The following is a 24,224-nucleotide window of genomic DNA, read 5'->3' as shown; positions in this document are numbered from 1 at the left end:
TTATAAAGATTTTATATTCATTTTTAGTTTATTACTTTTATAAGTAATGATAAATTTATGTCTTAAAATAATAATTATAAAAAATGAAACATTTAAAATTCTATAATTTAAATTGTAGATATATATATTGTATAAAAGTAGGAGCGAATGAATTTTTTTTATCGAATCGAAACAAATAATGAATAGAATCAAAATTAACGTATAAAATGCCCACCCTAGCTAGATTATTGTTTTATACATTCTTTTCATGATAACAGAGATAGTTGACAAAACAAAAAGAACAGTTGACAAAACAAAGAATAAAATGTACGAATTTAAAGTTGATGTTCATTTGTTTTAGCTGAGGTTGAGCTGGCTCCTCGAATGAGCTCATTTTTCTAATCCTAGATTTGTCATTGACTTGATAAATGTCACTTTCAATCTATTATTTCTTCAAAAAATATATCCGTACAGTTTATTATGGTTTCAAAATAGTGGAAGACTTTTTTTTCCTATGTACTTTCTCTTGACGGTGATTTCTAAAGGTTGAAGGCCAAGGTTTCTTACTTACTGTACATTGACATGTTCTTAAATTTACAGATGAACCACCTGTAACTAATCGTTCAGGTTGTGCATAAGCCAGTTCTGTAGAAAAGGTCAATGTGCTTTTGTCCACTTTTCGTTGTGATTCTGCTGGTAAGCCTTATGTTTTGAAGAGATTCTGCTTAACATGTGATTATTTTCAGCCACAACTTAGGATGAGCACTAAACATGTCTTCCATATTTTTAAATGGTTCATGTCATATCATAACAGAATTTTCAATTCAAATTAGTTTTGTCTACTTTAAGGTCAACTATTTATGTAAAATGATTGATTATAACTTTGTTTCTTTTTCCTGGCGATAGTAGGGATCAGTCGTTGACTTGTTGTGAAGTATACATATCAACTGCACCATTCTTGGTCTCTTACTATCTGTTTCTTCTTACCTTCAAAAATGTCCATCTCAATCCTCTGCTTCTGCTTTGTTTTGATTCTCCCTTGTGTCTACTCACTTCGTTTTAAAATAACTCGTTTCAACCAAGACAGTCCCGAAATAGCATACCAAGGAGACGCAAGAGCAAACGGAGCTGTTGAGCTTACCAACATCGACTACACTTGCCGTTCCGGCTGGGCTACTTATGGCAAGAGGATTCCTCTGTGGGATCCAGAGATGGGCAAGCCTTCGGATTTCACGACACGCTTCTCCTTCAGGGTTGACACTCGTGGTGTTATGTACGGTAACTACGGCCACGGCTTCGCTTTCTTTCTAGCTCCTGCAGGGATCCAAATGCCTCCCAACTCAGCCGGTGGTTTCTTGGGTCTGTTTAATGAAACCAACGTTAAAGTCTTCTTTTTACCCGCTTGTTCATGTCGAGTTCGACACGTATAGCAATCCAGAATGGGATCCTCTCGACATGAAGTCTCATGTGGGAATCAACAACAACTCTCTTGTTTCTTCTAACGCAACTTCTTGGAATGCGACCTCGCATAGCCAAGATATAGGCCGTGTGGTGATATTCTATGATTCCTCCAGAAGAAACTTGAGCGTCTCTTGGAGTTATGACACAACATCTGATCCTAATGAGAGCTCGAGCTTATCTTACATCATTTATCTTTCGAAGGTGCTGCCATCAGAGGTCACTATTGGATTCTCCGCTACATCTGGAGGGGTCACTGAAGGAAATAGACTTGTGTCGTGGGAGTATAGTTCAACCCTGGAGCTGAGAGTTATCAAGAAAGTTCATAAAGACAGGAAGGGGATGATCATCGGTGTTTCAGTCTCTGTGTTTGTTTTGCTGACCTTCTTTGTTGTCTTCTTGAAACGAAAGCAGCAGAAGAGGAAGAAAGCTGAGGAGACAGCAAACTTGAGATCGATAAATGATGATCTTGAAAGAGGAGCAGGACCAAGGAAGTTTTCTTACAAAGACCTTGCATCAGCTGCCAACAACTTCTCAGATGATAGGAAGCTTGGGGAAGGAGGGTTTGGAGCGGTGTATAAAGGCTACTTAAGCGGGTTAGATACGATGGTTGCGATAAAGAAGTTTGCGGGCGGGTCTAAGCAGCAGGGGAAGAGAGAGTTCATAACTGAAGTAAAGATAATCAGCAGTTTGAGACATCGAAACTTAGTGCAGCTCATTGGTTGGTGTCATGAGAAAGATGACTTTCTAATGGTATACGAGTTCATGCCAAACGGTAGCCTCGACGCTCATCTCTTTGGTAAGAAGCCTCGTCTCGGTTGGTCCGTGAGGTGCAAGGTAACTTTAGGTATCGCCTCTGCTCTGCTGTATCTTCACGAGGAGTGGGAGCAGTGTGTTGTCCACAGAGACATCAAGGCGAGTAATGTGATGCTCGACTCCAATTTCAATGCCAAGCTTGGTGATTTCGGGTTGGCTAGGTTGATGGACCACGAGCTTGGTCCGCAGACTACAGGGTTAGCGGGAACGTTTGGTTACATGGCTCCTGAGTACATAAGCACAGGAAGGGCGAGTAAAGAGTCTGATGTTTATAGTTTTGGAGTTGTTACATTAGAGATTGTTACAGGAAGAAAATCTGTTGATCCGAGGCAAGGAAGAGTTGAGCCAGAGACAAGCCTTGTGGAGAGAGTGTGGGAGTTTTATGGGAGAGGAGAAGTGATCACAGTTGTGAATGAGAAACTGAGGACTAATGATGGTTTTGATGAGAAGCAAGCGGAATGTCTTGTGGTTGTAGGGTTATGGTGTGCTCATCCTGATAGGAACTCGAGGCCTTCGATTAAACAAGCCATCCAAGTGTTGAATCTTGAAGCACCGTTGCCTCGTCTTCCTGTTAAAATGCCTGTTGCAACTTATCGTGTCTCATCTTCGAGTACTGGAACATCGGTGGTGAGCTCTGGTGGTGCTGCTACTGCAACGTTTTCAAGTGCTCAGCTTGGTCGTTGAGCAGATCTCAGTTGACTGTAATATGCTCTTGTTTCTAATCTTTCTCTGTGTTGTGTTTTGGTCTCGTGCTTCTTCTGTTACTCCCTGCTTGTGAAAGAAGTTTCTAAAAATTGAAGCTGACTATTTTGATTTACATTGACAAGCCTTCGTTGCCCCGAAAGGAAAATTCCCCCTTGTCATGGGAGCTGCAGGATACGTGAGTTGCTTTTGGAAGTTATAGAGAATGTTTCACGGTAAAGGACCGAATAGTAAGCGTTGATAGTTTATGTTTCTTGCAACATAGAAAGAGGTCTTGCAACTAGAAAATAAACATCTCAAGCAAAACAACACAAAAAAAAAGAACAAAACTTGGAAGGAAATCAAGTATCTTTTGGTAGGGAGACAACTTAAAAGTCTCTAGATCTTGTTGAATGCGACGATGTCAACACTCTGGATGTACTCGTTGTTAGGCTCACAGGTGAGGTAGTCTTCGATGAGATTGTCTGGGGAGACGAGGTCATCAACAATTGTGAGCATGATAGTGAGCTTCTTGATCCCGTAACCAACTGGAACCAGTTTTGCTGCAACCAATTCAAACAGAAGAAAAGACTCTATTAGAAAACTGGCCAACACAATCACTGAAAGTACAGACAAATGGAAGTTGTAGACGTACAAGCTCCCCATAGAAGACCAGGCATCTCAACAGCGCGGACACACTCCTCAAGTTTCTTCATGTCAGTCTCGTCATCCCATGGCTTGACCTCCATGAGCACAGATGACTTTCCACCTAATCAAAATTCAAAAAAAAAGAGAATAAGATGCAGTCACTCAGTAATCACATGTATTCCAGATCAAAAACCAAAAGACAGTTCTCTTACTCTCTTTGGGCTTCTTGGTGTCCTTCTTAGAAGCCTCCCTCTCCTCTGCGGCTTTCTTTTCCTCCTCGGTCTCGTCACCAAACAGATCCATGTCATCATCATCATCAGCTACAGCTGCAGGTGCCTGTTCACAAATCATAATGATCACCATATCAGATCATTCTTCAACAATATATCATCACCATATCAAAGCATTAAGATTAACTTAGATCATAGAGAACATAGATTAAGATTCGAACAAGACTCAAAGCTTTCGAGTAAAGGGTACCTCAGCTTGAGCAGGAGCAGAAGCAGCAGAGCCACCGATTGAAACTCCTACGGCCTTACCAGGGAAACTGCAACAGTTTGAAACTCTTTAAGTTCTTGGAAGATCAATCATAACCCAAATCTTAACAGACTGATCCAAAGTTTACAAAAGGACGAACCTTTTAGCAAGGTGGGACGCGACGGAATCGTACCACTTGCTAGCATTAGGGAAGGCATCGCTCGGTTTCTCCACGATGGCAGCGTATACCTTCACATCATCCACAGACAACTGATCTCTGCGAAAAATCAAAAAGTTCTCTTTTAGACTTCAAACGGCGATCGAAACGTATTGCGAAAGATGGGAAAGTGAGAAACTTACCCGGAGATGTAGGTTTTTCCGGCGAGGTGCTCCTCCACGGATTTGACACCCTGCTCTGTGTGTAGATCTGAGAAGGTAACGGCCATTGTAGCTGCTTGACGAGGTTAGGGGAGAGGGAGAGAGAGTGATAAGAGATCAGAGACGGAAGTTGAAAAAGCGAGTTGCTTTAAAAACCTACAGAGTATAGCCCTGAGTCACCGAGAAACCCTAACCCTGGTTCAGAAATAGAGTGTTTTGGGCTAAACTCAATTCTATTATATGGGCTTTGTTATGGGCCTTCAGATTGCTCCATATCAGAATTTATGATGAGTTACTTAATTCTCAGTTAGAGGCTGAAGCTGCCGCCTGCACGTATAAAATGATTCGATAAAATTATCTCAAACGCCATCATATAATTCAAGACATTTTTTTTGATAACCTAGAGTATCCGGTAGGCCTTTAAAAAAGATGGAGATAGCCTTAAGTTTATGTGGTAATTGCTTGTTTTTTTTTATCTCGAGATCGAATCCGCTGCATCGGTCAATGAATGCTTAACCCAAACCGACTAATCTCATGGGGTGTGTTTACATGCCCCAAACAGATTCAGTTGTTCGCAATGGAAATTAGTTATCCATGTCGTTTGATTACACAAACGTGTAAATATGAGTTTAGTAGATTTCGAACCCGAGGTGATAGCACCTTTCCAAATTCGCGTTATGATTGTGTGGTTCAATTTAGCAAACTCTTTTATGGTACAGTAGAAAACACAAAATTTGGAAGAAAAAAAATACTGTTAAAAAGTAATAATTTGATTTTTATTTGATCCGGTGAAAATTATTTGAAAAGTTTAATACCCTGACGCACACGTTAAAATCATGTTATCAAGATAAACGAGGTAGGTTTCTATTCAAATATAAATGCTTACTTGGATCTCTCATGGGAATACCAATACGGTGTTCTCAATGTATCGCACATGTGAAAAATAAGGGTATAAAACCAAGGACGCCATATATAAATTACAGGAGCATCGTACATTGTAAATATTCTTGCTGTCTCCCTTTTTGTATGTTTCTTTTTAACTTCCAAGTGTTATTATTATTATATGATTTGTTGGCAGTTTAAGATATGATATTATACGGAAATGTAAGTATGTGATGTGAATCAGTCCACAGTCATTTAGTGACTGATAACTGCGCTGGACAGAAGATGAAGATGTCAATAAAGTTACAATAAGACTACATAATCAACTATTTTGTCGAGTAATTAACTTAGTTAGCATTGGTAGCATAAACTTTTATTGGAATCGCCTAAGAAAACCCACGTGATTCCCTTTATTTAATTGCTGCCGTTTTGTTTTACTAGTTTCTACAATGCACTTAAATTGGAGTTCGTACTTTGCAAAACAGAGAACTACAGTTTCAAGATCACTCCTTGCTTCGGCTCTCTGTATTATTGTACGATCTTCTCCCTTTTGAGTTTACTTTTTTTTTTTGTTTCTTTTGTCCACAAAAGGATATTCAGAGTTCCTTACCTGCTCTGTTTTGTCATTGTAGTTTCTGATTTCTAGCCATTTTTATAGCTTTAACTGTTCTTGTTTGTTTTCTGGTGGTCATGGTTTAAAATCTATTGCAACATCTTCTGCTCTTCTGACTCAAGAGCTGGGTTGGTACCAGATGTTCTTGTGTATTTGTTTTAAGTAGTTAAATACTCATTAATGCTCTTTCTTACAAATCTCTGTTACAACCTTGTATGTTGTATGGTTTGGTTTAGTCTTTGAGTTTAGCTGTAAAAAGCTAGATATGTTCGTTATTAAGTTAGGACATTTAAAATGTGTCCAAAGTCGGTGTCATTCTATATAATATTGTAGGAGTTTTCTAAACATTGCTACTCTCTACTTTTGTATTCTTAGGATTTGATCGAGCTCTGGGCTCTTCATATAGCCATTCATGTCGAATCGCATTGCACATGTATCACTTGAAGGTGGTAACTTAGAGATGGCAGAGAGGAGAACTAACAACGAAAGAGAAGTTGTTATTAATGTTTCACAAGCGTCGAAAGACCGAACATCATCATCTCATTCTTCAAAGGTACCAGCATTACCGGAGTCAGATACAGGGACTCCAAAACCAGATCCGTTAAACATCCCCCCTCCTGAAATCTACAAGTTGTCTGGTAACGTTCATAAGCCGCCTAAAGTTCCAAGTCCTAGCACTGAAGGCCTAGTTAGAAGGAGATCTCTTTCCAGGTCGGTTTACTCCAAGTCCAACTCAAGGTTTGGGAAGCAACAGTCTTATCGGTTCGATAAGACTATTGCTGAGGAAAACGGTGGGACTCTTAGGGAACATTTTGCTGCTTCTTCCTTTTCAAGAAATTCTTTTGGCAGGGCTTCGCCTAATAACAAGTCAAATAGAAGCGTTTGCTCAACAGCCCTGAGCAAAGTTGCTGAAGAAGAAACGGATGAAAATGAGGAAATCTACGAAAAGGTTAAGCTACACGGTGTAGCCTACACCGAGTGAAACGTAGTGGAATGAAACCTCTAGCTCTTTTTGAGTTGCTACTGTTTGTGGCCATTTTATGCACTTTGGTTGTGAGTTTAACCAATGATACGGTGAAGGAGCATCGCATTTGGGGACTGGAAGTGTGGAAATGGTGCGTTCTTGTGATGGTGACACTTAGCGGCATGTTCGTGACGAACTGGTTCATGCATTTAGCGGTGTTCATCATAGAAAGGAACTATCTCCTACGTAAAAAAGTGTTGTATTTTGTGCATGGTTTGAAGAAGAATGTTCAAGTCTTTATTTGGTTCAGCCTAGTTCTGGTCGCTTGGGTGTTTCTCTTCGAAGATGACGATAAACACTCTCGTAAGACCAAGAAGTTTCTAGACTTTATAACTTGGACTATTGTCTCCCTCCTGGTCGGGTCAATCCTTTTCTTGGTGAAGACATTTGCCTTGAAAGTCCTTGCTTCGAAGTTCAACGTAAGAAACTTCTTTGAGAGAATTCAAGAGTCTGTCTTTCACCAATACATTCTCCAGACTCTCTCGGGACCTCCGCTTATAGAAGAGGCAGAGAAGGTTGGGCGTGAGCCAAGCACAGGCCATCTTAGTTTTACGAGCACCAAGAATGGAACGGTGAAAGAGAAGAAGGTGCTGGATATGGGCAAAGTTCACAAGATGAAGCAAGAGAAGGTCTCGGCTTGGACAATGCGAGTTTTGATTGAAGCTGTGGGAGCGTCAGGTCTCTCAACCATATCTAACACTTTAGATGAGAGTATCAATGGGAAAAATAAAACTGATAAGGAGATAACTAATGAGATGGAGGCTGTAGCTGCTGCTTATGATATTTTTAACAATGTTGCTCAACCAAACCACAAGTGAGTTTAATCACACTAAAAATTGTGATGTACTCTAGTTTTCATCCTAATTATAATAACTTGATATTGCTTCGTTTCAGTTACATAGAGGAAGATGACTTGCTGAGGTTTATGATCAAAGAAGAGGTAGACCTTGTACTTCCATTAATAGAAGGTGGTGAGACTGGCAAAATCACACGCAATGCTTTCACAGAATGGGTGGTAATGTTCTTTAAACACCTTTCCAAAATATATGGCTTTATCCCTTGTTGGCCACTGTAGACTAGTGCAGTTTCAAACTATTTTAGGCCTTATATTTAACAATGTAATGAAATAGCTTTAAAAATTAATAGCTCTATGTATATATGTTTGATGTTTCTTTTGAAAGTATAAGTTTTAAATTTAGCATTATATCTAAAATTTTAAAGTTTTAGACCAAAATTTATGTTTTTTTCTAGAACTTCTTAAATTCTTTTTTTTTTATTTGAATCCTATTCAAGCTTCCATTTGCACATGCTATTAGACGGTCATGCTTCAAACATGTAACAAGTTCGGGTTGTCCTTGGTTTTATTTTGTGTCCATGTTTATTCGGAGTAGTTTGAAGTTATAAGTAGGTTAGTGTGTAAGCATGTGTTGCCATATTTTTACAGATAAGCGTTTACACAAGCCGAAAAGCACTAGGACATTCACTGAACGATACAAAAACAGCGGTTAGGCAGGTGGACAAACTTATATCCGGAGTCTTGTATGTTGTCATCTTCATCATCTGGTTGGTACTTCTGGATGTATTAACGACCAAGTTTTTGGTGGTTTTCTCCGCGAAACTTGTGGGTCTTGCTTTCATAGTCGGAAGCACTTGCAAGAATATCTTTGAATCTTTTATATTTGTCTTCGTGATGCACCCTTATGACGTCGGTGACCGTTGCGTTGTGGACGGTGTGGCGGTAAATAACGTTCAAGTTTTTTTATCTTCTCACTACTACTAATTAAAAACTTCTAATTTGCTGAGTTTCTCTTTGTGCTTTGTAGTTGTTGGTTGAAGAAATAGATCTTTTAACTACCAAATTCCTCAAGCTTGACAACGAGAAAGTGTTCTATCCAAATGCGACTTTGATATCAAAACCAATAAGCAATTACTATAGAAGTCCAGATATGGGAGATTCAATACTATTCTCCATCGCATTCTCAACTTCGGCCGCGAAAATAGCCACTCTCAAGGAGAAAGTCAAAGAGTAAGTATTAGGCAAAAATTTAACCACTCACTGGCTTATTCACTCACTCTGTGACTTACTTAATCTGTATTGATGAGAACTTGGTGTGTCTTTGGTCAGGTACTTGGTGCAGAACCCACAAAATTGGTATCCAGAATTCTTGTTGTTCGTGCAGGCGATTGAGAATGTGAACAAGCTGAATTTGAATCTGGTCGTCACACACACCATGAACTTCCAAAATTTCGGTGAGAAAAATCTCAGGAGAACTGATCTGGTCATCGCGCTCAAGCGAATTCTAGAGGATCTAGAAATCGATTACACCCTCCTTCCTCAAAATGTTCATCTTACCGGTCACAAATGATCACTTTTTAAATGTCTTTTTTTGCATTTATCATTACCACTTGTACTAGCTATTATAACATGATTTGCTTTAGTTTGATTGAACACATAAAACTCGGTTACATTTTCGGTGTGGATAAATTTAGTAATATTTTATCCCTTCTTATCAAACGAAACCCTCATTAATTCCAATACCAGATTCTAGACCATTTAGCAAAATACTCGAGGAACTTGAGGTCGATCTTTCTCAAGAAGTACTCATCTCACTGATCACAATCTTGACGTTATAACACAAACCACTATACTATATATGTCGTGGTTCTGTGGTCACAATCTTTAGACTCTAATTAGTGCCACATTTTTGTTTCCCAAGTAGAATAATACACTATAGTTGGTATATTAGAATCCTAATGAAGAACATATACTAGTACTTTAACTGGTTTTGAAACCACTAAACATTAATCAACCTAATTCGATTTGTAGATTTGGTGATTCCTTATTCGCAAGCAATATTGTTTGTCAACCAAACTAAACCGGAATAGACAATGTAGAAAGAAAAGGCCCGGTTTATGTGCTGAGAAATTTTTGAGTGAGTCTAAAAATGAACACTCCTCTCTAAGCAAGAGTTGATCGTTAAAAGAACGAAACGGTAATACACTACAACGTACATGAACATTGAATTCATGTAGTGGCCAAGTAATATTCCATTTATTGGTTAATCAATATTTAATTAGCCTAAGACTCATGACCACTGGTTTCACAATCTTTTTTGTCAGTGGCCAATCCGTGACATATCTAAGAATTATTGTACTAATAATAGTCTTCACAACCTTATTCTTCACCAATTTGTGTAGCTTCTCGAATTCATGTTCTTCTTTTCTGTTTTTTTAGGTAAAGCACATCATTTAATTAAATGAGGTCGATTTGTAATATTCTTTGCATCACGTTCGGTGGAGATGGGACAACAATTTATTTTCAGAAAATCATGATTTTAATAATACCTAAAAGAATATAAGCTGAAATATGTATATATTTCTCCAAAAAGAAATTATATATCCATTCGCTGGACATAAGAAAAATATGTCAATAAGTTTTTTCAAAAAAAAAGATTATAGATTCATTGATCTTATACGTTCATATATCAACAATTTCATTGGAAGCACAACCTTTTATGGGAATCATCTCAGAAACCCCACGTGATTCTCTTTGTTTTATTGCCGCCCATTTGTACTTATATGGATCAATCTGGAACTTTGTTTGGTTTATAAAATGCACTTAAAATGGAATTCGTACTTTGCAAAACAAGACTGAAGTGTCAAGATCACTCCTTGCTTCGGCTCTCTGTGTCCTTGTAAGATCTTCTGTTCTTCTCCCTTTATCCCACAAAATGATTCAGAGTTCCTTACCTGCTCTGTTTTATCATTATAGCTTCTATGTGATTTTTAACTGTTCTTGTTTGTTTTCTGGTAGTCATCGATTAAAATCTCTTGTAAGATCTATATCTCCATTCTTTTGCTTCTGTCCCAAGAGCTGATGTTGGTAACCTTTTTTTATTCCCTGTTTTAATAACTTCATATCTCGAATATTTTTAGAGGCCGTACTACTGGTTTTATGTTTCAGTGAAACTATGCATACTTGTTTTGGTAAACTTGTGATCTTTCGTATGGCCTTCTTTGGATAATTGGTGGGTTTTCTAGAAAGTTCCCAGGTGTTGTTTTGAGTAGTTAATACTCATTTACTATTGATCCAAAAAAAAAAATACTCATTTACTAAGAACAAATGGTCTTTCTTGACGACATTTGTTCTAGCCTTAGGGTTTGGTTTAGGCTTAAGGCTTAGCATTCACATTTTTCAAAAAAAAAGTAAAAGCTCCTAATAATAGTTTGGTCATGAAAAACAAACAGTGATAACTTTGTCCAAAGTCGGCGTCATTGTATCTAATAGCTTAACTGTTGGTGACTGATCTAATCACTGGTAGACTTTTATACTATTGTGTTCGTAGGAATTGCTATAACTTTTTGGGATCTTCAAAGAGCCACTGGCTTAAAATCACATCACAAACTTCTTGGTTGGAGGTGACTTTGGGATGGCAGAGAGGAGAGCCAGCAACGGAGGAGAAGTTGTAATCAATGTTTTAGATAAAGAAGCGTCAAAAGATGATCCATCATCATCTCCTTCTTCCAAAGTAGAGTCTCCATCAATGTCAGATAGAGAGACTGCAAAACTAGAGCCGCTAAGCATTCCTCCTCCTGAAATCTATAAGTTACCTGGAAGTGCTCATAAGCCGCCTAAAGTTCCAAGCCCTAGCACTGAAGGTCTAGTTCGAAGGAGATCTCTTTCGAAGTCAGTTTACTCCAAGTCCAACTCAAGGTTTGGGCAGCAACAGTCTTATCGATTCGATAAGACTATAGTTGAGGAAAACAGTGGAACTCCCAAGGAACATTATGGTGCCACTTCATTTTCAAGGACTTCTTTTAACAAGGCTTCCCCTAGTAACAAATCGAATAGGAGCATCAGCTCAGCAGACATGAGTAGAGTCGATGAGGACGAAACAGATGAAAATGAAGAAATCTACAAACAGGTTAAACTACACCAAGTGAAACGTAGTGGAATCAGACCTCTAGCTCTGATTGAGTTGCTATTGTTTGTTGCCACTCTTTGCACTTTGGTTGTGAGTTTAACCTGTGATACGGTGAAGAAGCATCGCATTAAGGGTCTGGAAGTTTGGAAATGGTGCGTTCTTGTTATGGTAACGCTTAGCGGCATGTTCGTGACGAACTGGTTCATGCATTTAGCGGTTTTCATCATAGAAAGGAACTATCTCCTACGTAAAAAAGTGTTGTACTTTGTCCATAGTTTGAAGAAGAATGTTCAAGTCTTCATATGGTTCAGCTTAATTCTTGTTGCTTGGGTGCTTCTTTTCGACGATGACGATAAACACTCTCGTAAGACCAAGAGGTTTCTACATTTTATAACGTGGACCATCGTCTCCCTCCTCATCGGTTCAACCCTTTTCTTGGCGAAGACGTATGCATTGAAAGTCCTTGCATCAAAGTTCAACGTCAGAAACTTCTTTGAAAGGATTCAAGAGTCTATCTTCCACCAGTACGTTCTCCAGACTCTCTCAGGACCTCCGCTTATCGAAGAGGCAGAGAGAGTTGGGCGTGAGCCGAGCACGGGCCACCTTAGTTTCACTAGCACCAGTGGAACGGTGAAAGAGAAGAAGGTGTTGGATATGGGAAAGGTTCACAAAATGAAACAAGAGAAGGTCTCTGCTTGGACAATGCGAGTTTTGATTGAAGCCGTTGGAGCTTCAACCATATCTAACACCTTAGATGAGAGTATCAATCGGAAAAAGAGAGCTGATAAGGAGATAACTTGTGAGATGGAGGCTGTGGCGGTTGCTTATGATATCTTCAACAATGTTGCTCAGCCTAATTCTAGGTAAGTCATCTCGTGCACACAATACTCTACTTTCTTATAGTTATTTTTTAATCTTAAGCATACAAACTTGAATTTTTATATAATCTTTGATCAGTTACATAGAGGAAGATGACTTGCTAAGGTTCATGATTAAGGAAGAGGTAGACCTTGTAACTCCATTAATAGAAGGTGCCGAGACTGGAAAAATCACACGCAATGCTTTTACAGAATGGGTGGTAATATTCTTCAAACACCTTTCCAAATAAAAGACTTTTTTTTGTGGGCCATTGTTAACGCTTTAAGCCTAGTTTATTTCTGCCTATGCATGTTTTGAGTTGTTTTGTTTAGTCTTGAGTAGGTTAAAGTGTGTAAGCAAGTGTTTGCCATTTTTTTACAGATTAAAGTTTACACAAGTAGGAAAGCATTAGGACATGCACTGAACGATACAAAAACAGCGGTTAAGCAGGTGGAGAATCTTATAACTGGAGTCTTGTCAGTTGTCACATTCATCATTTGGTTAATACTTTTGGATGTATTAACGACCAAGTTTTTGGTGGTATTCTCCGCAAAATTCGTGGGTTTTGCTTTCTTGTTCGGAAGCACTTGCAAGAATATCTTTGAATCTTTTGTGTTTGTCTTCCTTATGCACCCTTACGACGTTGGTGATCGTTGTGTTATCGACGGTGTGATGGTAAGCTAATAACTTTGAAAAATGTTTGCTCAATATTACTACTCATTTAAAATGTTTAATTCTCTTTTTTTATTTTGTGCTTTGAAGTTGTTGGTTGAACAAATAGATCTTTTAACTACGGTGTTCCTCAAGATTGACAATGAGAAAGTGTTTTATCCAAATGCGACTTTGATTTCAAAGCCAATAAGTAATTTCTACAGAAGTCCGGATATGGGAGATTCAATACTATTCTCCATCGCATTCTCAACGCCCACAGCGAAAATAGCCACACTCAAGGACAAGATAGCAGAGTAAGTATCAATACAAGAACCATCTTAAATCAACTCACTCACTGAGTATTGACGACAAGTTATTGGTATGTATTTGGTTAGGTACTTGGTGCAGAACCCACAAAATTGGTATCCAGATCTCATGTTGTTCGTGAAGGAGATTGAGAATGTGAACAAGCTGAATTTGAATCTGGTAGTCACACATACCATGAACTTCCAAGTTTTTGCAGAGAAAAATCTTAGGAGAACCGAGCTGGTCATCACGCTCAAACGAATACTCGAGGACCTAGAGATTGATTACACCCTCCTTCCTCAAGATGTTCGTCTCACCGGTCACAAATGATAACTTCCTTCTGTCCTTTTGCATTTATTACAACATGTGTTGCTTCGATTCAATTGACTTATACCGATTCTCTATCCCTTCTTTCTGAATCGTTCGTATACCGATTTTTTTAGAACCATGAGATAGATCTCTTTTCAGCTATCTTCTCAACAACTATCTGGAGCGTATCCATGTTACAAAACGAACAGTCAATATTCCACTTCCACTCCATTAAAGAATCACAACCATTGATACCTTGAATCCTTGCTTTCCTGCATCTTAGCGCGCGTCCCAGCATCTTTTTCAGCCATGAATCGTGTAGTCTCTGTAGCTTTGATTCTTGCTTCATATCAGGAGTGTGGAGTTTTTTCTTTTTGGATTGTTAGAAAACCAGTATATATAGCGAGATAAAATCAATAGACAGAACTCGGTCTAGTGGTTTGTAGACACCCGATTGCGCTTATGCATCCATGTTCAAAGCTCAGAGGACTTGACAAACTCTTTTTGTTTGGGTTTTCTTTTAAATAATAGTTTTAATGAATAGGGAAAAGTCATTTTTATCTTCATCTTCTTCAATTCTTTTGTCGAACCCTGCAGCCTAATTCTATAACTATGATAGATCTACAAGGAAAATCAAATTTGGATTCAAAAAACTAACTAAACTTGAACTGCCGCGTAATCAACCGAATCACCTCAAATCGAAACGGTGACCACCGTTGAGCCGAGTTCTCAGCCGCGGAATTTCCCAGACGGAGGCGTTTTGGAACATGGCTAATATATAAGATATTATATACCGGTTTAGTAGAATCTAGCTTAATGTTGACAATGCCGAATAGCTTTAACCGGTTCTTAGACAACTTAATATTAATTGACCTAGGTTTTGATCTCTAGAATTTGGTTTAGACAGGTAAATAATATGTTGAAAGCATCGATGAAGATGGCGGTCGCAATATAGTTTTTTAACCAAACTGAACAAAGAGTAACTTGAGGAACAAACAATTGTAGAAAAGAAAAGGCAGCTAAAGTAATGAAGACAACGTCTGGTTATGCATGTGCGGAGAAACAAAACCGGCTTTTTTAGAGATGCTATGGTATTAAATGAAACTGAACCCGGTTCTTCTTCAAGTATGCCGGTACGCCACACCATGACCATGAATGAATCTCGCGTTCTCTTCGCTATAAACTTCAGTCTCCTTCTCCAGCCTGTCAGTTTTAGTTTTAGATTCAGATTTTGTTTGTAAATACATTAACTAATTAACTAAAAAGCAAGAGAGTTTTTTTTGTGTGGAAATTACGCGAGAGAGATGGTCTTGTTGAGTGTAGCAGCAGAGAGGAAAGAAGGAGCGTTTAAATACATCAACTCGCCTTTCACTCTCTCTTCGATTCTTTGATCCATTTCATTCACTTCTACCTCAAACTCTTGGTCTGATGCCATCACCCATCCCCACGTATCCGCAAATGACGGCACATGTGCTGTGTAAGTGACAAATAGTATGTTTGGGATTCAAAAGCTTGATTATTATTAATGAGATAGATGAGTATATATAGATACTCAAAGAATAGAAAAGACCAAAGCCAAAGATAATTAGGAATCTAACACCGTCCTTATCATAAACTAAATAGAAAGCTTATCCTAAACCATATAGGAGTTGATACTCCAATACCCTCCCTCAAGTTGGAGCATGAATGTTATTGATGCCTAACTTGAGAAGAAATGCATCGAATTCTTTCCGTCCAAGGGCTTTGGTTAAAATGTCTGCTAGTTGATCATGAGTAGAGACATGAGTAGTGCGAATAACGCCTTTGGTGATTTCGTCCCTTACGAATTGACAAATGATTCCCATGTGTTTGGTTCGTTCATGTAGAACCGGATTAGCGCTGATGTACAACGCTGATTTGTTGTCGCAGCAAATGAGCATTGGTTCCTTATGCTCAATACCCAGCTCGACAAGTAACTCTTTGATCCATATAAGCTCTTGAGTCATCGCCTTAAGTGCTCGGAATTCGGCCTCTGTTGATGACAACGAAACACAATCTTGCTTCTTAGTTTTCCAACACACGGGAGAAGTCCCAAACTGTACTATCATACCGGTAAGCGACCGATGAGTTTGAGGACATGCGCCCCAATCGGAGTCACACCAACCAGTCAAAGAAAGCGTAGTGTTGGCACGAAAGAGAACCCCCTGTCCTATAGTTCCTTTTAAATACCGCACCACTTTGAGAGCTGCAGACCAATGTTCTTCTTTGGGTTTCTGCATGAATTGAGTTAAAATATGTACTGAATAAGCGAGATCAGGTCGAGTAGCCAGAAGATAAATCAGTCTCCCAGTTAGACGACGAAACCGTTCCGGGTCAGTAAGCAAAGGGCTTTCAGATTTTGCAAGTTTGTGATTCTGATCCATTGGTGAACCAGCTGGTTTACTTCCAAGTAGACCACATTCTGTAATAATATCAATCGTATACTTCCGTTGACAGAGATAAATTCCTTGAGATCCCCGAGCAACTTCTAGTCCGAGGAAATACTTGAGAGCACCGAGATCCTTCATGTAGAAGCACGTAGACAGATAAGCTTTGAAAGATAATATTGCTTCTGATGAGTCTCCGGAGATGATCAAATCATCAACATAAACAAGGATGCGTAAGGTGGTATTGTTGCGTGAATATACGAATAAGGAGTGGTCAGAATATGTTTGAGAGAAGCCATATTTCTCCAAAGCTTCAACTAGTTTGGCAAACCAACAACGAGGTGCCTGTTTTAATCCATAGAGAGACTTTCGGAGACGACAAACCCTTTTTTCATTTGGTTCAGAAAATCCGAGAGGAATGTTTATGTATACTTCATCACGAAGATCCCCATGAAGAAAGGCGTTGTGGACGTCCATCTGATGTATCTCATGATTCTTTTTCGCTGCAATGTCAAGGAATATGCGGACCGTGGTCATCTTTGCTACGGGAGAGAAAGTTTCGGTGTAGTCGAGACCTTCTTTTTGTTTATTTCCCAGCACCACCAGACGGGATTTATGACGTTCTATTTCCCCATTTGCTAGTAGTTTAATGGTATATATCCATTTAGTTCCAAGAGCTTTCTTGCCTGGAGGAAGTTCTTGAAGATCCCATGTATGATTTCGTTCAAGAGCATCCATCTCTGTTCTCATAGACTTTCGCCACACATCATATTTCATTGCTTCACGAAAGCTCTTAGGCTCAACATTAATTGTTAAAGCGATGAGATAGCTACGGTGAGAAGATGAAAAACGATCATAGGATAGATACCATGACAAATAGTATGTTTGGGATTCAAAAGCTTGATTATTATTAATGAGATAGATGAGTATATATAGATACTCAAAGAATAGAAAAGACCAAAGCCAAAGATAATTAGGAATCTAACACCGTCCTTATCATAAACTAAATAGAAAGCTTATCCTAAACCATATAGGAGTTGATACTCCAATAGTAAGCCTTCACGTCTGTTTTCATTGGATAGTTAATCATCACAATGAACTCACATGTATACAAAAAGTATATAAAAGACACAAAGAAGCTTGCTTACGCTTGAAGACTTGCTTCAAGGTGTTGTAAATTGACGTAAACACCTCTTTATGAGTGAATATCCCTGCTGGTCCAGCCTATATTTTTAAGAATATGAAAAAGTTCTATATCAAAAGAAAGTGTTTTTATTATCTTTCTTTCCCCTAAATTATAAACCAACAAGGAAAAATGAAAGACCTGAGTAACAAAAATGCCATTAGGGGTAAGCTTGGGTCTAAGGGTGTTTTGGTAGAAGGATTTGGTGTAGAGCTGATAACAAGGCCCACCTTCTACTGGGTCTGCTAAATCTCCCACTATGATATCAAACTTCTCTTCCCTTTTCTCCAATTCAGCCCTTTTCACATCCAAGTTATTATAAATAAGAGTATTTCAAGTATTTATCAAGAAAAAGAACATGTAAAGTCATAAATCTTGTTTTCAATTTTCTTTAGTTTCCTTACTTTGCATCTTTGATAACAAGTTCAAGCTTCTTGTTACAAAAAGCGTCGCTGTTAACGGTCAGAAATCTCCTGCAAAAATCAACAACTTCCTGGAAAAAGACATTTGTGTTTTAGGAATATATAAATGTATACATAAAGATTAAAGAGATAACAGGTTTATTTACCTGATCAATATCACACATGACCACTTTTTCGATCGTCTTATGTTTTAGTATTTCTCTTGCAGCTGAGCCTTCACCTCCTCCCATTATAAACACTGTCTTGGGGCTATACAGAGAGCAAACAATAGTTTATGTAAATAACTAATCCAATTCCACTTACCATTTGAAAGTATGTTTATATAATATGTTCATGTAAGCATTTTTCAATAGTAGTTGTCTTTCAGAGAATTAATAGTAAAATTATTTTGAGTGCCTACTTGGGGTGGCAAAGGAGGGCCGGGTGGATCAGACATTCATGGTAGATAAACTCATCTCTTTCTGCACTTTGCATTTTCCCATCAATCACAAGCACCTGTTTAATTCATTACCATTTATTCATACTATACAATATAGGGATGCTCTAAGTAATTTATTGTTAATCAAAGCTATACAAAATAAATACTACTACTAATTGAGGAAAATGCACCTTTCCGAAACGTTTGGTGTCCAAAAGAGCAATATCTTGGTACTCACTAGTTCCTTTATGGAGAACACTATTATATGGAGGAAAAGGAAAACAAAAAGAATGATTAGGAAAATGAGATAAAAAGTATGCGAAGTTAAGACAAAACTAAACGAAGAAAACCTGTTAAGGGCAAAAGACCACTTGAGATCATCGTCAATGGTTTCTTCGTACCAATGGCACTCCTGCTGGTTGGAGTGGAGGGTTTGAATGGGTGTCGTATCTTTGTGAATCTCCGGGAATCCATTTCCGAACATGATCTCTACGACTTCTCCCATATCCAACAAGTTAAGAAAACAGAAAGAGATATAGACCTGAGAGAAGAAAGATGAGATTAGAGAGGAGTAATATTGCTTCGTGATATTGATATGATCAGAGAGAAGCCAACTCTTGCCTTTTTATAGAGGGTGCAACTTAAATTACTTTTAGAGGAATATACGATTCGTTAGGTCCCTCCTCATGTTCACTAGTTACGATGGAAAAGAATATCTCTGTACAGTCTAGTTAGATGAATGGGATAATGAGGTTTTCTTTGTACAATGATCAATCTCGTTGGCATGAGACTGGGTAATGATTACTTACAAATATCATCTGCCAGAATTTGGCCGCATGTTTATAATTTACATTTTAACGTTTTCAACACTATTCCTCATGGTGATATCATAATCATAATAATTTACTAGATTAAGACCCGCACTGTTGTGCGGGATTACTTATATTTGTATTTATAAGTTACGTTTTAAAATTAAAATTTTATGAAGATTGATGATATTTAATAAATTTTGATTCACGTTAAATTATTGTTTTATTTTTTGGTTTAGTTCCGGTTCGGTTATGGATTTTGATTTTGGTTCAAAAAATATAGTAATAGTTTGGTTATTTATGAATTTGAGTTTCGTTATTTTAGTTTTTGGTTTGGCTCATCTAATTTTGTAGTTATACTTTATTTATAGTGTCTGTGGGATTGCATGGATTATTATTTTTTTTTTGAATTTTTATTTATAATATATGATGTTTGTTTTGTATTAATTACATAATAGTAGTCTTAATTTGGTGTCGATGTTTAGAACCACAAAATTTTGAAAATAGAAGCTATTATCAAAATTACCGAATATTCATTCCAACCCGGGATTATAGCATAAATTTAAAATATTGTATATATTGTTTTGATATTGTTACGAATATCAAATATTTGGTATCAATGGAAGCTGGTAAATTAAAATTAAACATGCATAGATTTAGGGAAATATTTTTTCAGTGCCATGTTCTATATTTTTAAAATAGATTTTGAATTTCGAATACATAAAAATATATCTAAAACTATCTAGAATGAAATTGTTGAAATATGTTTTTTTGCATGCTATATTTTCTATGGAATATACCATCGCGGAATAACACGTTGATGTTGTGTTTGGGTGTATAATAGAGATTTGGGTATAAAATGTTTGACATGGTTAAGAAGAAGAAGTCGATGTTAATTATAATCTAATTGGTCAAAACACTTTATAGATCATGATTTTTGAGTTCATAATTAATCCATGGAAGTTGACCATATTGATCACTTAACCTATAGGTTTCAAAACGTGGAGCAAAAATAACCAATCCATCTATTAGATGAGATTTTAATAAGTTCAATTGATTTCTCCGAGTTAATTCAAACCGTATTTGTTTGGTTCAGATTAAAAAATATGGTTTGTTACTCAAATATTAATGAAAACCATAGTTGGTTTAATATAAATATACCAGTTACCACATCAAATTGTATATATTAGTTTGTTTTTATATTTGGTCACAACCTGCTCAATAAGTCCAAATTAAAAATATGCCATGATAAAATTTAAATAGAATTCTATTTTAATAGAGTAGATAGAGTACATAATTGGTTTATTGTAATTGTATATAACACTAGTTCATGATTTAAATTAAATCCTATGGTTATATTGGTTTACATTTAATAGAGTAGATGTTGGGTTCACGATTCACGATTTAAATTAAATCGTATAGTTATATTGGTTTACATTTAATAGAGTAGATGCTAGGTTAGTAGATGTAGTCGGTTTAATAGGAGATAAAAGCATGTGATATATCTACAAATAATAATGTAATTAACTTGTTATGGTCCATAAATTAAGTAGCTTCCTAACAAATTTCAAACAGGCCAAAACTTAAATGAGAACTTTTATGGTAGATAAATTTAGGACTCTATTTTAATAGAGTAGATATTACTTCAATCAATTTATTTATGCTTTCTTTATAATCATGTCTAATTACTAATTAGTCATCTACAGTTTCAAGTTTAATGTTATTGGAAGTAATATGGTTTACTGATCCGTTAATGCAAGTTACAATATTGTCACCTCTGTAAAGACTTTTGAGCATGGTAGTTCAAATCCAACTCCATGCAAAAGTTTGAGAACTGTGCTGAATTGAAGGAGAAGTAAAACAATACTAGTATCCCATAATTAGTTCCGTAAATAGAACAGTAAAACAAAACTTAATAAATGTGGACGCTCCCCTACATTTTTTAACATGGGAGTATCGTAACCATATGGAAGGATCCAAATTATTATCAAGTGGAGGTGCAATTGGCAAATGGAACTTTTCTACAGTTATTTTAGTGGGCCATAAACAATAAGTCTATATCTACGTGGCCATACGATATAGTATAGTAGAATGCTTTCAAACCGAAATTGCTTAGCAACTTAAAACTGCCGACCACTAGATCACCATCGTGTGGTCATGCTCCCCTGAGTTCGAGTGTTGCTTTGTTTGGAAAGAGCCTTGAATTGCTCACTCTAGTCCAAAAGAAATGTATTGTTCTTGGGAATTTTCTTAAATTATGAAAATGTAGAACAAGCTACATTACAAAAAGATTTAAGATAAAATCAGTTTGAAGGCTCTCTTTCTCTATTGGCTTACTATTCAAAAACCCATGATGCTATATTATCTATAATAATATAACAGAGTTTTCTCTCACCTCCTGTAGCCACGTTCTTTTTTTATTATATGAATAGAACGTAGAGGAATGGTGAAGGAGTGCAGCAAAACACGACACCTCTACAAAGCATGGATTGTGGAAATATGAAATACACATCACTCACTCACTGCGATACATCATGAAACAACACGCGCAGTCTCTTTTGTTACGATATTGCCTCACTGCCCATTATGGTGGGGTCCATGACCAGTACACGCGCTACATATGTATACTTGTGAGTTCCCCATGGACGACGTTGGACGATGTTTTGACATTCAATAATCTGATCATTTTTCTTTTCCTCTTTTAAAAGTTACCATTTGATAGGGGTAATAAAGATTTTTGGTGTAAATAGGGGTAATAAAGATAATGAGCAATTGAGCATAAAAATCGAATACTAAAGATTTATTTTCCTGAAAACAAACCTCTTCACAGTTAAGAAAACATAATATTTTTAATTTTGGAGTTTAACATAAATTATATTTAAGATTTTTTATTTAGTTTTTTTTGCTTCGAATTTAAGGCTTATGGTTTCAGAGTTTAAAATTTAGGACATTAAATTTAAATTATTTTACTAATTATAATAATCACAACTATTCTCTTGATTGAGGTATAAATATATATTATTATAGGGGTTCTTTGAATAGTTGCAATGTTTATAGTCCAAGCTCAAACTGATCTCCTCAGTTTATAGAAGAGTTTATTATAGCTTACAATTCTAACACATTACGCCCATGTATTTGATCTAACCAAATATTAGAGGTAGAGTGAATAGTTACATGACGTTCATTTTTTTTTAAAGCAGTGGATGAATTAAGAGTTTGCAATTTTTGTAACTACATCATCGTCGTTAGCAAAATAATAATCCCAATTAGGGCGTTGATAATAAAATAATTACGTATATTATAGAAAACTGTAAATATTGGAAGGAACATAATAAGAATTAGATTGGGACCCACGTATGTTGTATTGATATGCGCTCTTAATTAAGCGTGTAGCTAATCCACTCAAAAGAATATGATATCTTTGGTGGAGTCTCCACTCTTTATTTAACCTTTTGTTACTTCTCTTTTGCCCCTTAAAAAGCTATTTTCTCTTGTCGAGTTTAAGTCTTAGCTGAAACAAAATCCTACTTATCATGACCATCATAAGTTATGATTCATAACCATCATCATCAATATTATCAATACCATCTCATGTATTTGTGTACATAAGGATCTTGAAGTGAAGCCAATCCCCCACGGCATACCCTTATACAGGCTCATGGTGGAGAAGCCAAAATATGGGCTACAAGGTACACTAGAAAGGACGAACACTTTTATCCTTGTCTAATAGCTTGCCGACGGGTTGTCCACCACACGTAATCTAATATCATACTATGTTAACGGAATAACTCACGTTTAAAATACATCTAATGTTATTCAATGGTGTGATTATACATGCATCTTGGGTTAAGGGACCAAGAAGGATTTCGTGAAAGCTGACTTTAGGATGATTTCAAAGCGTGCCTAACTTTCATCCAACATATTTCGTGGTTAAAGTGGTTCCACTCACGACTTACCCGAGCACACCTCCAACTATGCATTGCATGTTTCTATATAGATACACCCTAGAAAATCTTTTTTGGACTTTGAATTTTGTGGGTAAGATATTCGAATAACTCGTTGGAAAAAACTTATAGTACAATGGTAAATGATTGCTTAGAGGCTCGAGTTGTCTTCATGTTGTCATTATAAGACCTTATATTTCAAGTTTCTAGAGTTGGATAAAGACTAGATCATTACGTCTATTTTCTATAGTCTATATCTATACTAACAATTATTCAACAGATTCCCTTTTTCTATATTTTCATATCTATAGAAATTGTAAAACAGTGAAGAAGAAAAAAAGACTTCAACCAACAGAAAGAAGAATAAAATTATTGAAGTGAGTATGCCAGAGATTTCAATGAAAATTGAGCCATTAGCTTTTCTCTTTAAGGCTATAATTTGAAACTAGTTTAGATGTTTTTGCATAACCTTGAATCTTAAGAAAACTATATATATATGAGTGAATATGCTACATGATTATAATGGCAAGTATAGACCCCCCTGTGGTAGATGCATGCATCATTTCTAGCAAGTTACATTGCATCACTAATAAACATCAAACAGTTTGCTGTTGTAGGGAAATATCATAGTCTGAATCTGTCTAACTACTAAGGAGAAAATGAAACTGCACAAGATGATATGAAGACACTACCTAAAGTATCTCTTAAAAACATGCAAAGTATTTTAGTCCCAATACCATTCAAACATTAAAGCGAGTAATCTAGACAACGGTAAGAATGTTTGGTGGTCGAGTAGTAGGTTGAGGCAATAGGCAATCAACAACTACAATGGAACCAAAGAACTTAGATATCAACAAAAATGAGCAATGAAGTAGCTTGAGGTTGATTGTCAAGAAGAAAGAGTTAAGACTTTCGGAAATAAATATCTTGTTATAAAACTCTGTTTCACAAGAGCAAAATTGTTATTACAAAATAAATAAATATCTTCTTTCAGTTTGTCATAATCTCAAACTTTCCCGTGAAAGAATAGCGAGCCGA

General features: G+C 36.9%; 5 protein-coding genes across 6 annotated transcripts; 3 read left to right on the top strand and 2 right to left on the bottom strand.

Annotated features, from left to right (window-relative positions):
• Positions 1-910: 910 nt before the first annotated feature.
• Positions 911-3,297, top strand: LOC106367872 (L-type lectin-domain containing receptor kinase IX.1). Its single transcript, XM_013807731.3, is given in 2 exon segments — positions 911-1,358; positions 1,360-3,297. Coding segments are annotated over 2 exon segments (1,962 nt in total). The 5' UTR covers positions 911-974; the 3' UTR covers positions 2,938-3,297.
• LOC106371803 (elongation factor 1-beta 2) lies at positions 3,177-4,648 on the bottom strand. Its single transcript, XM_013811907.3, has 6 exons — positions 4,420-4,648; positions 4,220-4,336; positions 4,063-4,129; positions 3,795-3,918; positions 3,590-3,703; positions 3,177-3,497 (listed from the first exon to the last, which is right to left on the bottom strand). The coding sequence occupies exons 1-6, from the start codon at positions 4,503-4,505 to the stop codon at positions 3,334-3,336; spliced, it is 672 nt and encodes a 223-aa protein (XP_013667361.2). The 5' UTR covers positions 4,506-4,648; the 3' UTR covers positions 3,177-3,333.
• A 1,582-nt stretch (positions 4,649-6,230) lies between these two features.
• LOC106363478 (mechanosensitive ion channel protein 9) lies at positions 6,231-9,456 on the top strand. Its single transcript, XM_013803209.3, is given in 6 exon segments — positions 6,231-6,899; positions 6,902-7,770; positions 7,851-7,971; positions 8,401-8,694; positions 8,780-8,982; positions 9,082-9,456. Coding segments are annotated over 6 exon segments (2,283 nt in total). The 5' UTR covers positions 6,231-6,344; the 3' UTR covers positions 9,323-9,456.
• Positions 9,457-10,489: 1,033 nt separating this feature from the next.
• Positions 10,490-14,107, top strand: LOC106371802 (mechanosensitive ion channel protein 9-like). Its single transcript, XM_013811906.3, has 6 exons — positions 10,490-10,651; positions 11,303-12,744; positions 12,839-12,959; positions 13,121-13,414; positions 13,502-13,704; positions 13,786-14,107. Exons 2-6 carry the CDS (start codon positions 11,387-11,389, stop codon positions 14,024-14,026), a joined length of 2,217 nt encoding a protein of 738 aa, XP_013667360.2. The 5' UTR covers positions 10,490-10,651; positions 11,303-11,386; the 3' UTR covers positions 14,027-14,107.
• Positions 14,108-14,943: 836 nt separating this feature from the next.
• Positions 14,944-19,146, bottom strand: LOC106371801 (thermospermine synthase ACAULIS5-like). 2 transcript variants are annotated; one of them, XM_048743136.1, is made up of 10 exons: positions 18,784-19,110; positions 18,625-18,691; positions 18,416-18,510; positions 18,162-18,264; positions 17,998-18,086; positions 17,735-17,891; positions 17,559-17,634; positions 17,467-17,475; positions 15,301-15,487; positions 14,944-15,208 (listed from the first exon to the last, which is right to left on the bottom strand). In XM_048743136.1, the coding sequence occupies exons 1-10, from the start codon at positions 18,936-18,938 to the stop codon at positions 15,127-15,129; spliced, it is 1,020 nt and encodes a 339-aa protein (XP_048599093.1). In that variant the 5' UTR covers positions 18,939-19,110; the 3' UTR covers positions 14,944-15,126. The 2 variants fall into 2 exon arrangements, with proteins under 2 accessions (XP_048599093.1, XP_048599094.1); XM_048743137.1 differs by lacking the exon at positions 18,416-18,510 and having other exon boundaries at positions 18,784-19,146.
• Positions 19,147-24,224: the final 5,078 nt, after the last annotated feature.

The sequence above is a fragment of the Brassica napus genome, chromosome A10 (genome assembly GCF_020379485.1).
Source record: "Brassica napus cultivar Da-Ae chromosome A10, Da-Ae, whole genome shotgun sequence".
In the NCBI taxonomy this organism is placed as follows: domain Eukaryota; kingdom Viridiplantae; phylum Streptophyta; class Magnoliopsida; order Brassicales; family Brassicaceae; genus Brassica; species Brassica napus.
The sequence above is the reverse complement of the archived record's forward strand: the minus strand, read 5'-3'. Positions and strand labels throughout refer to the sequence as shown.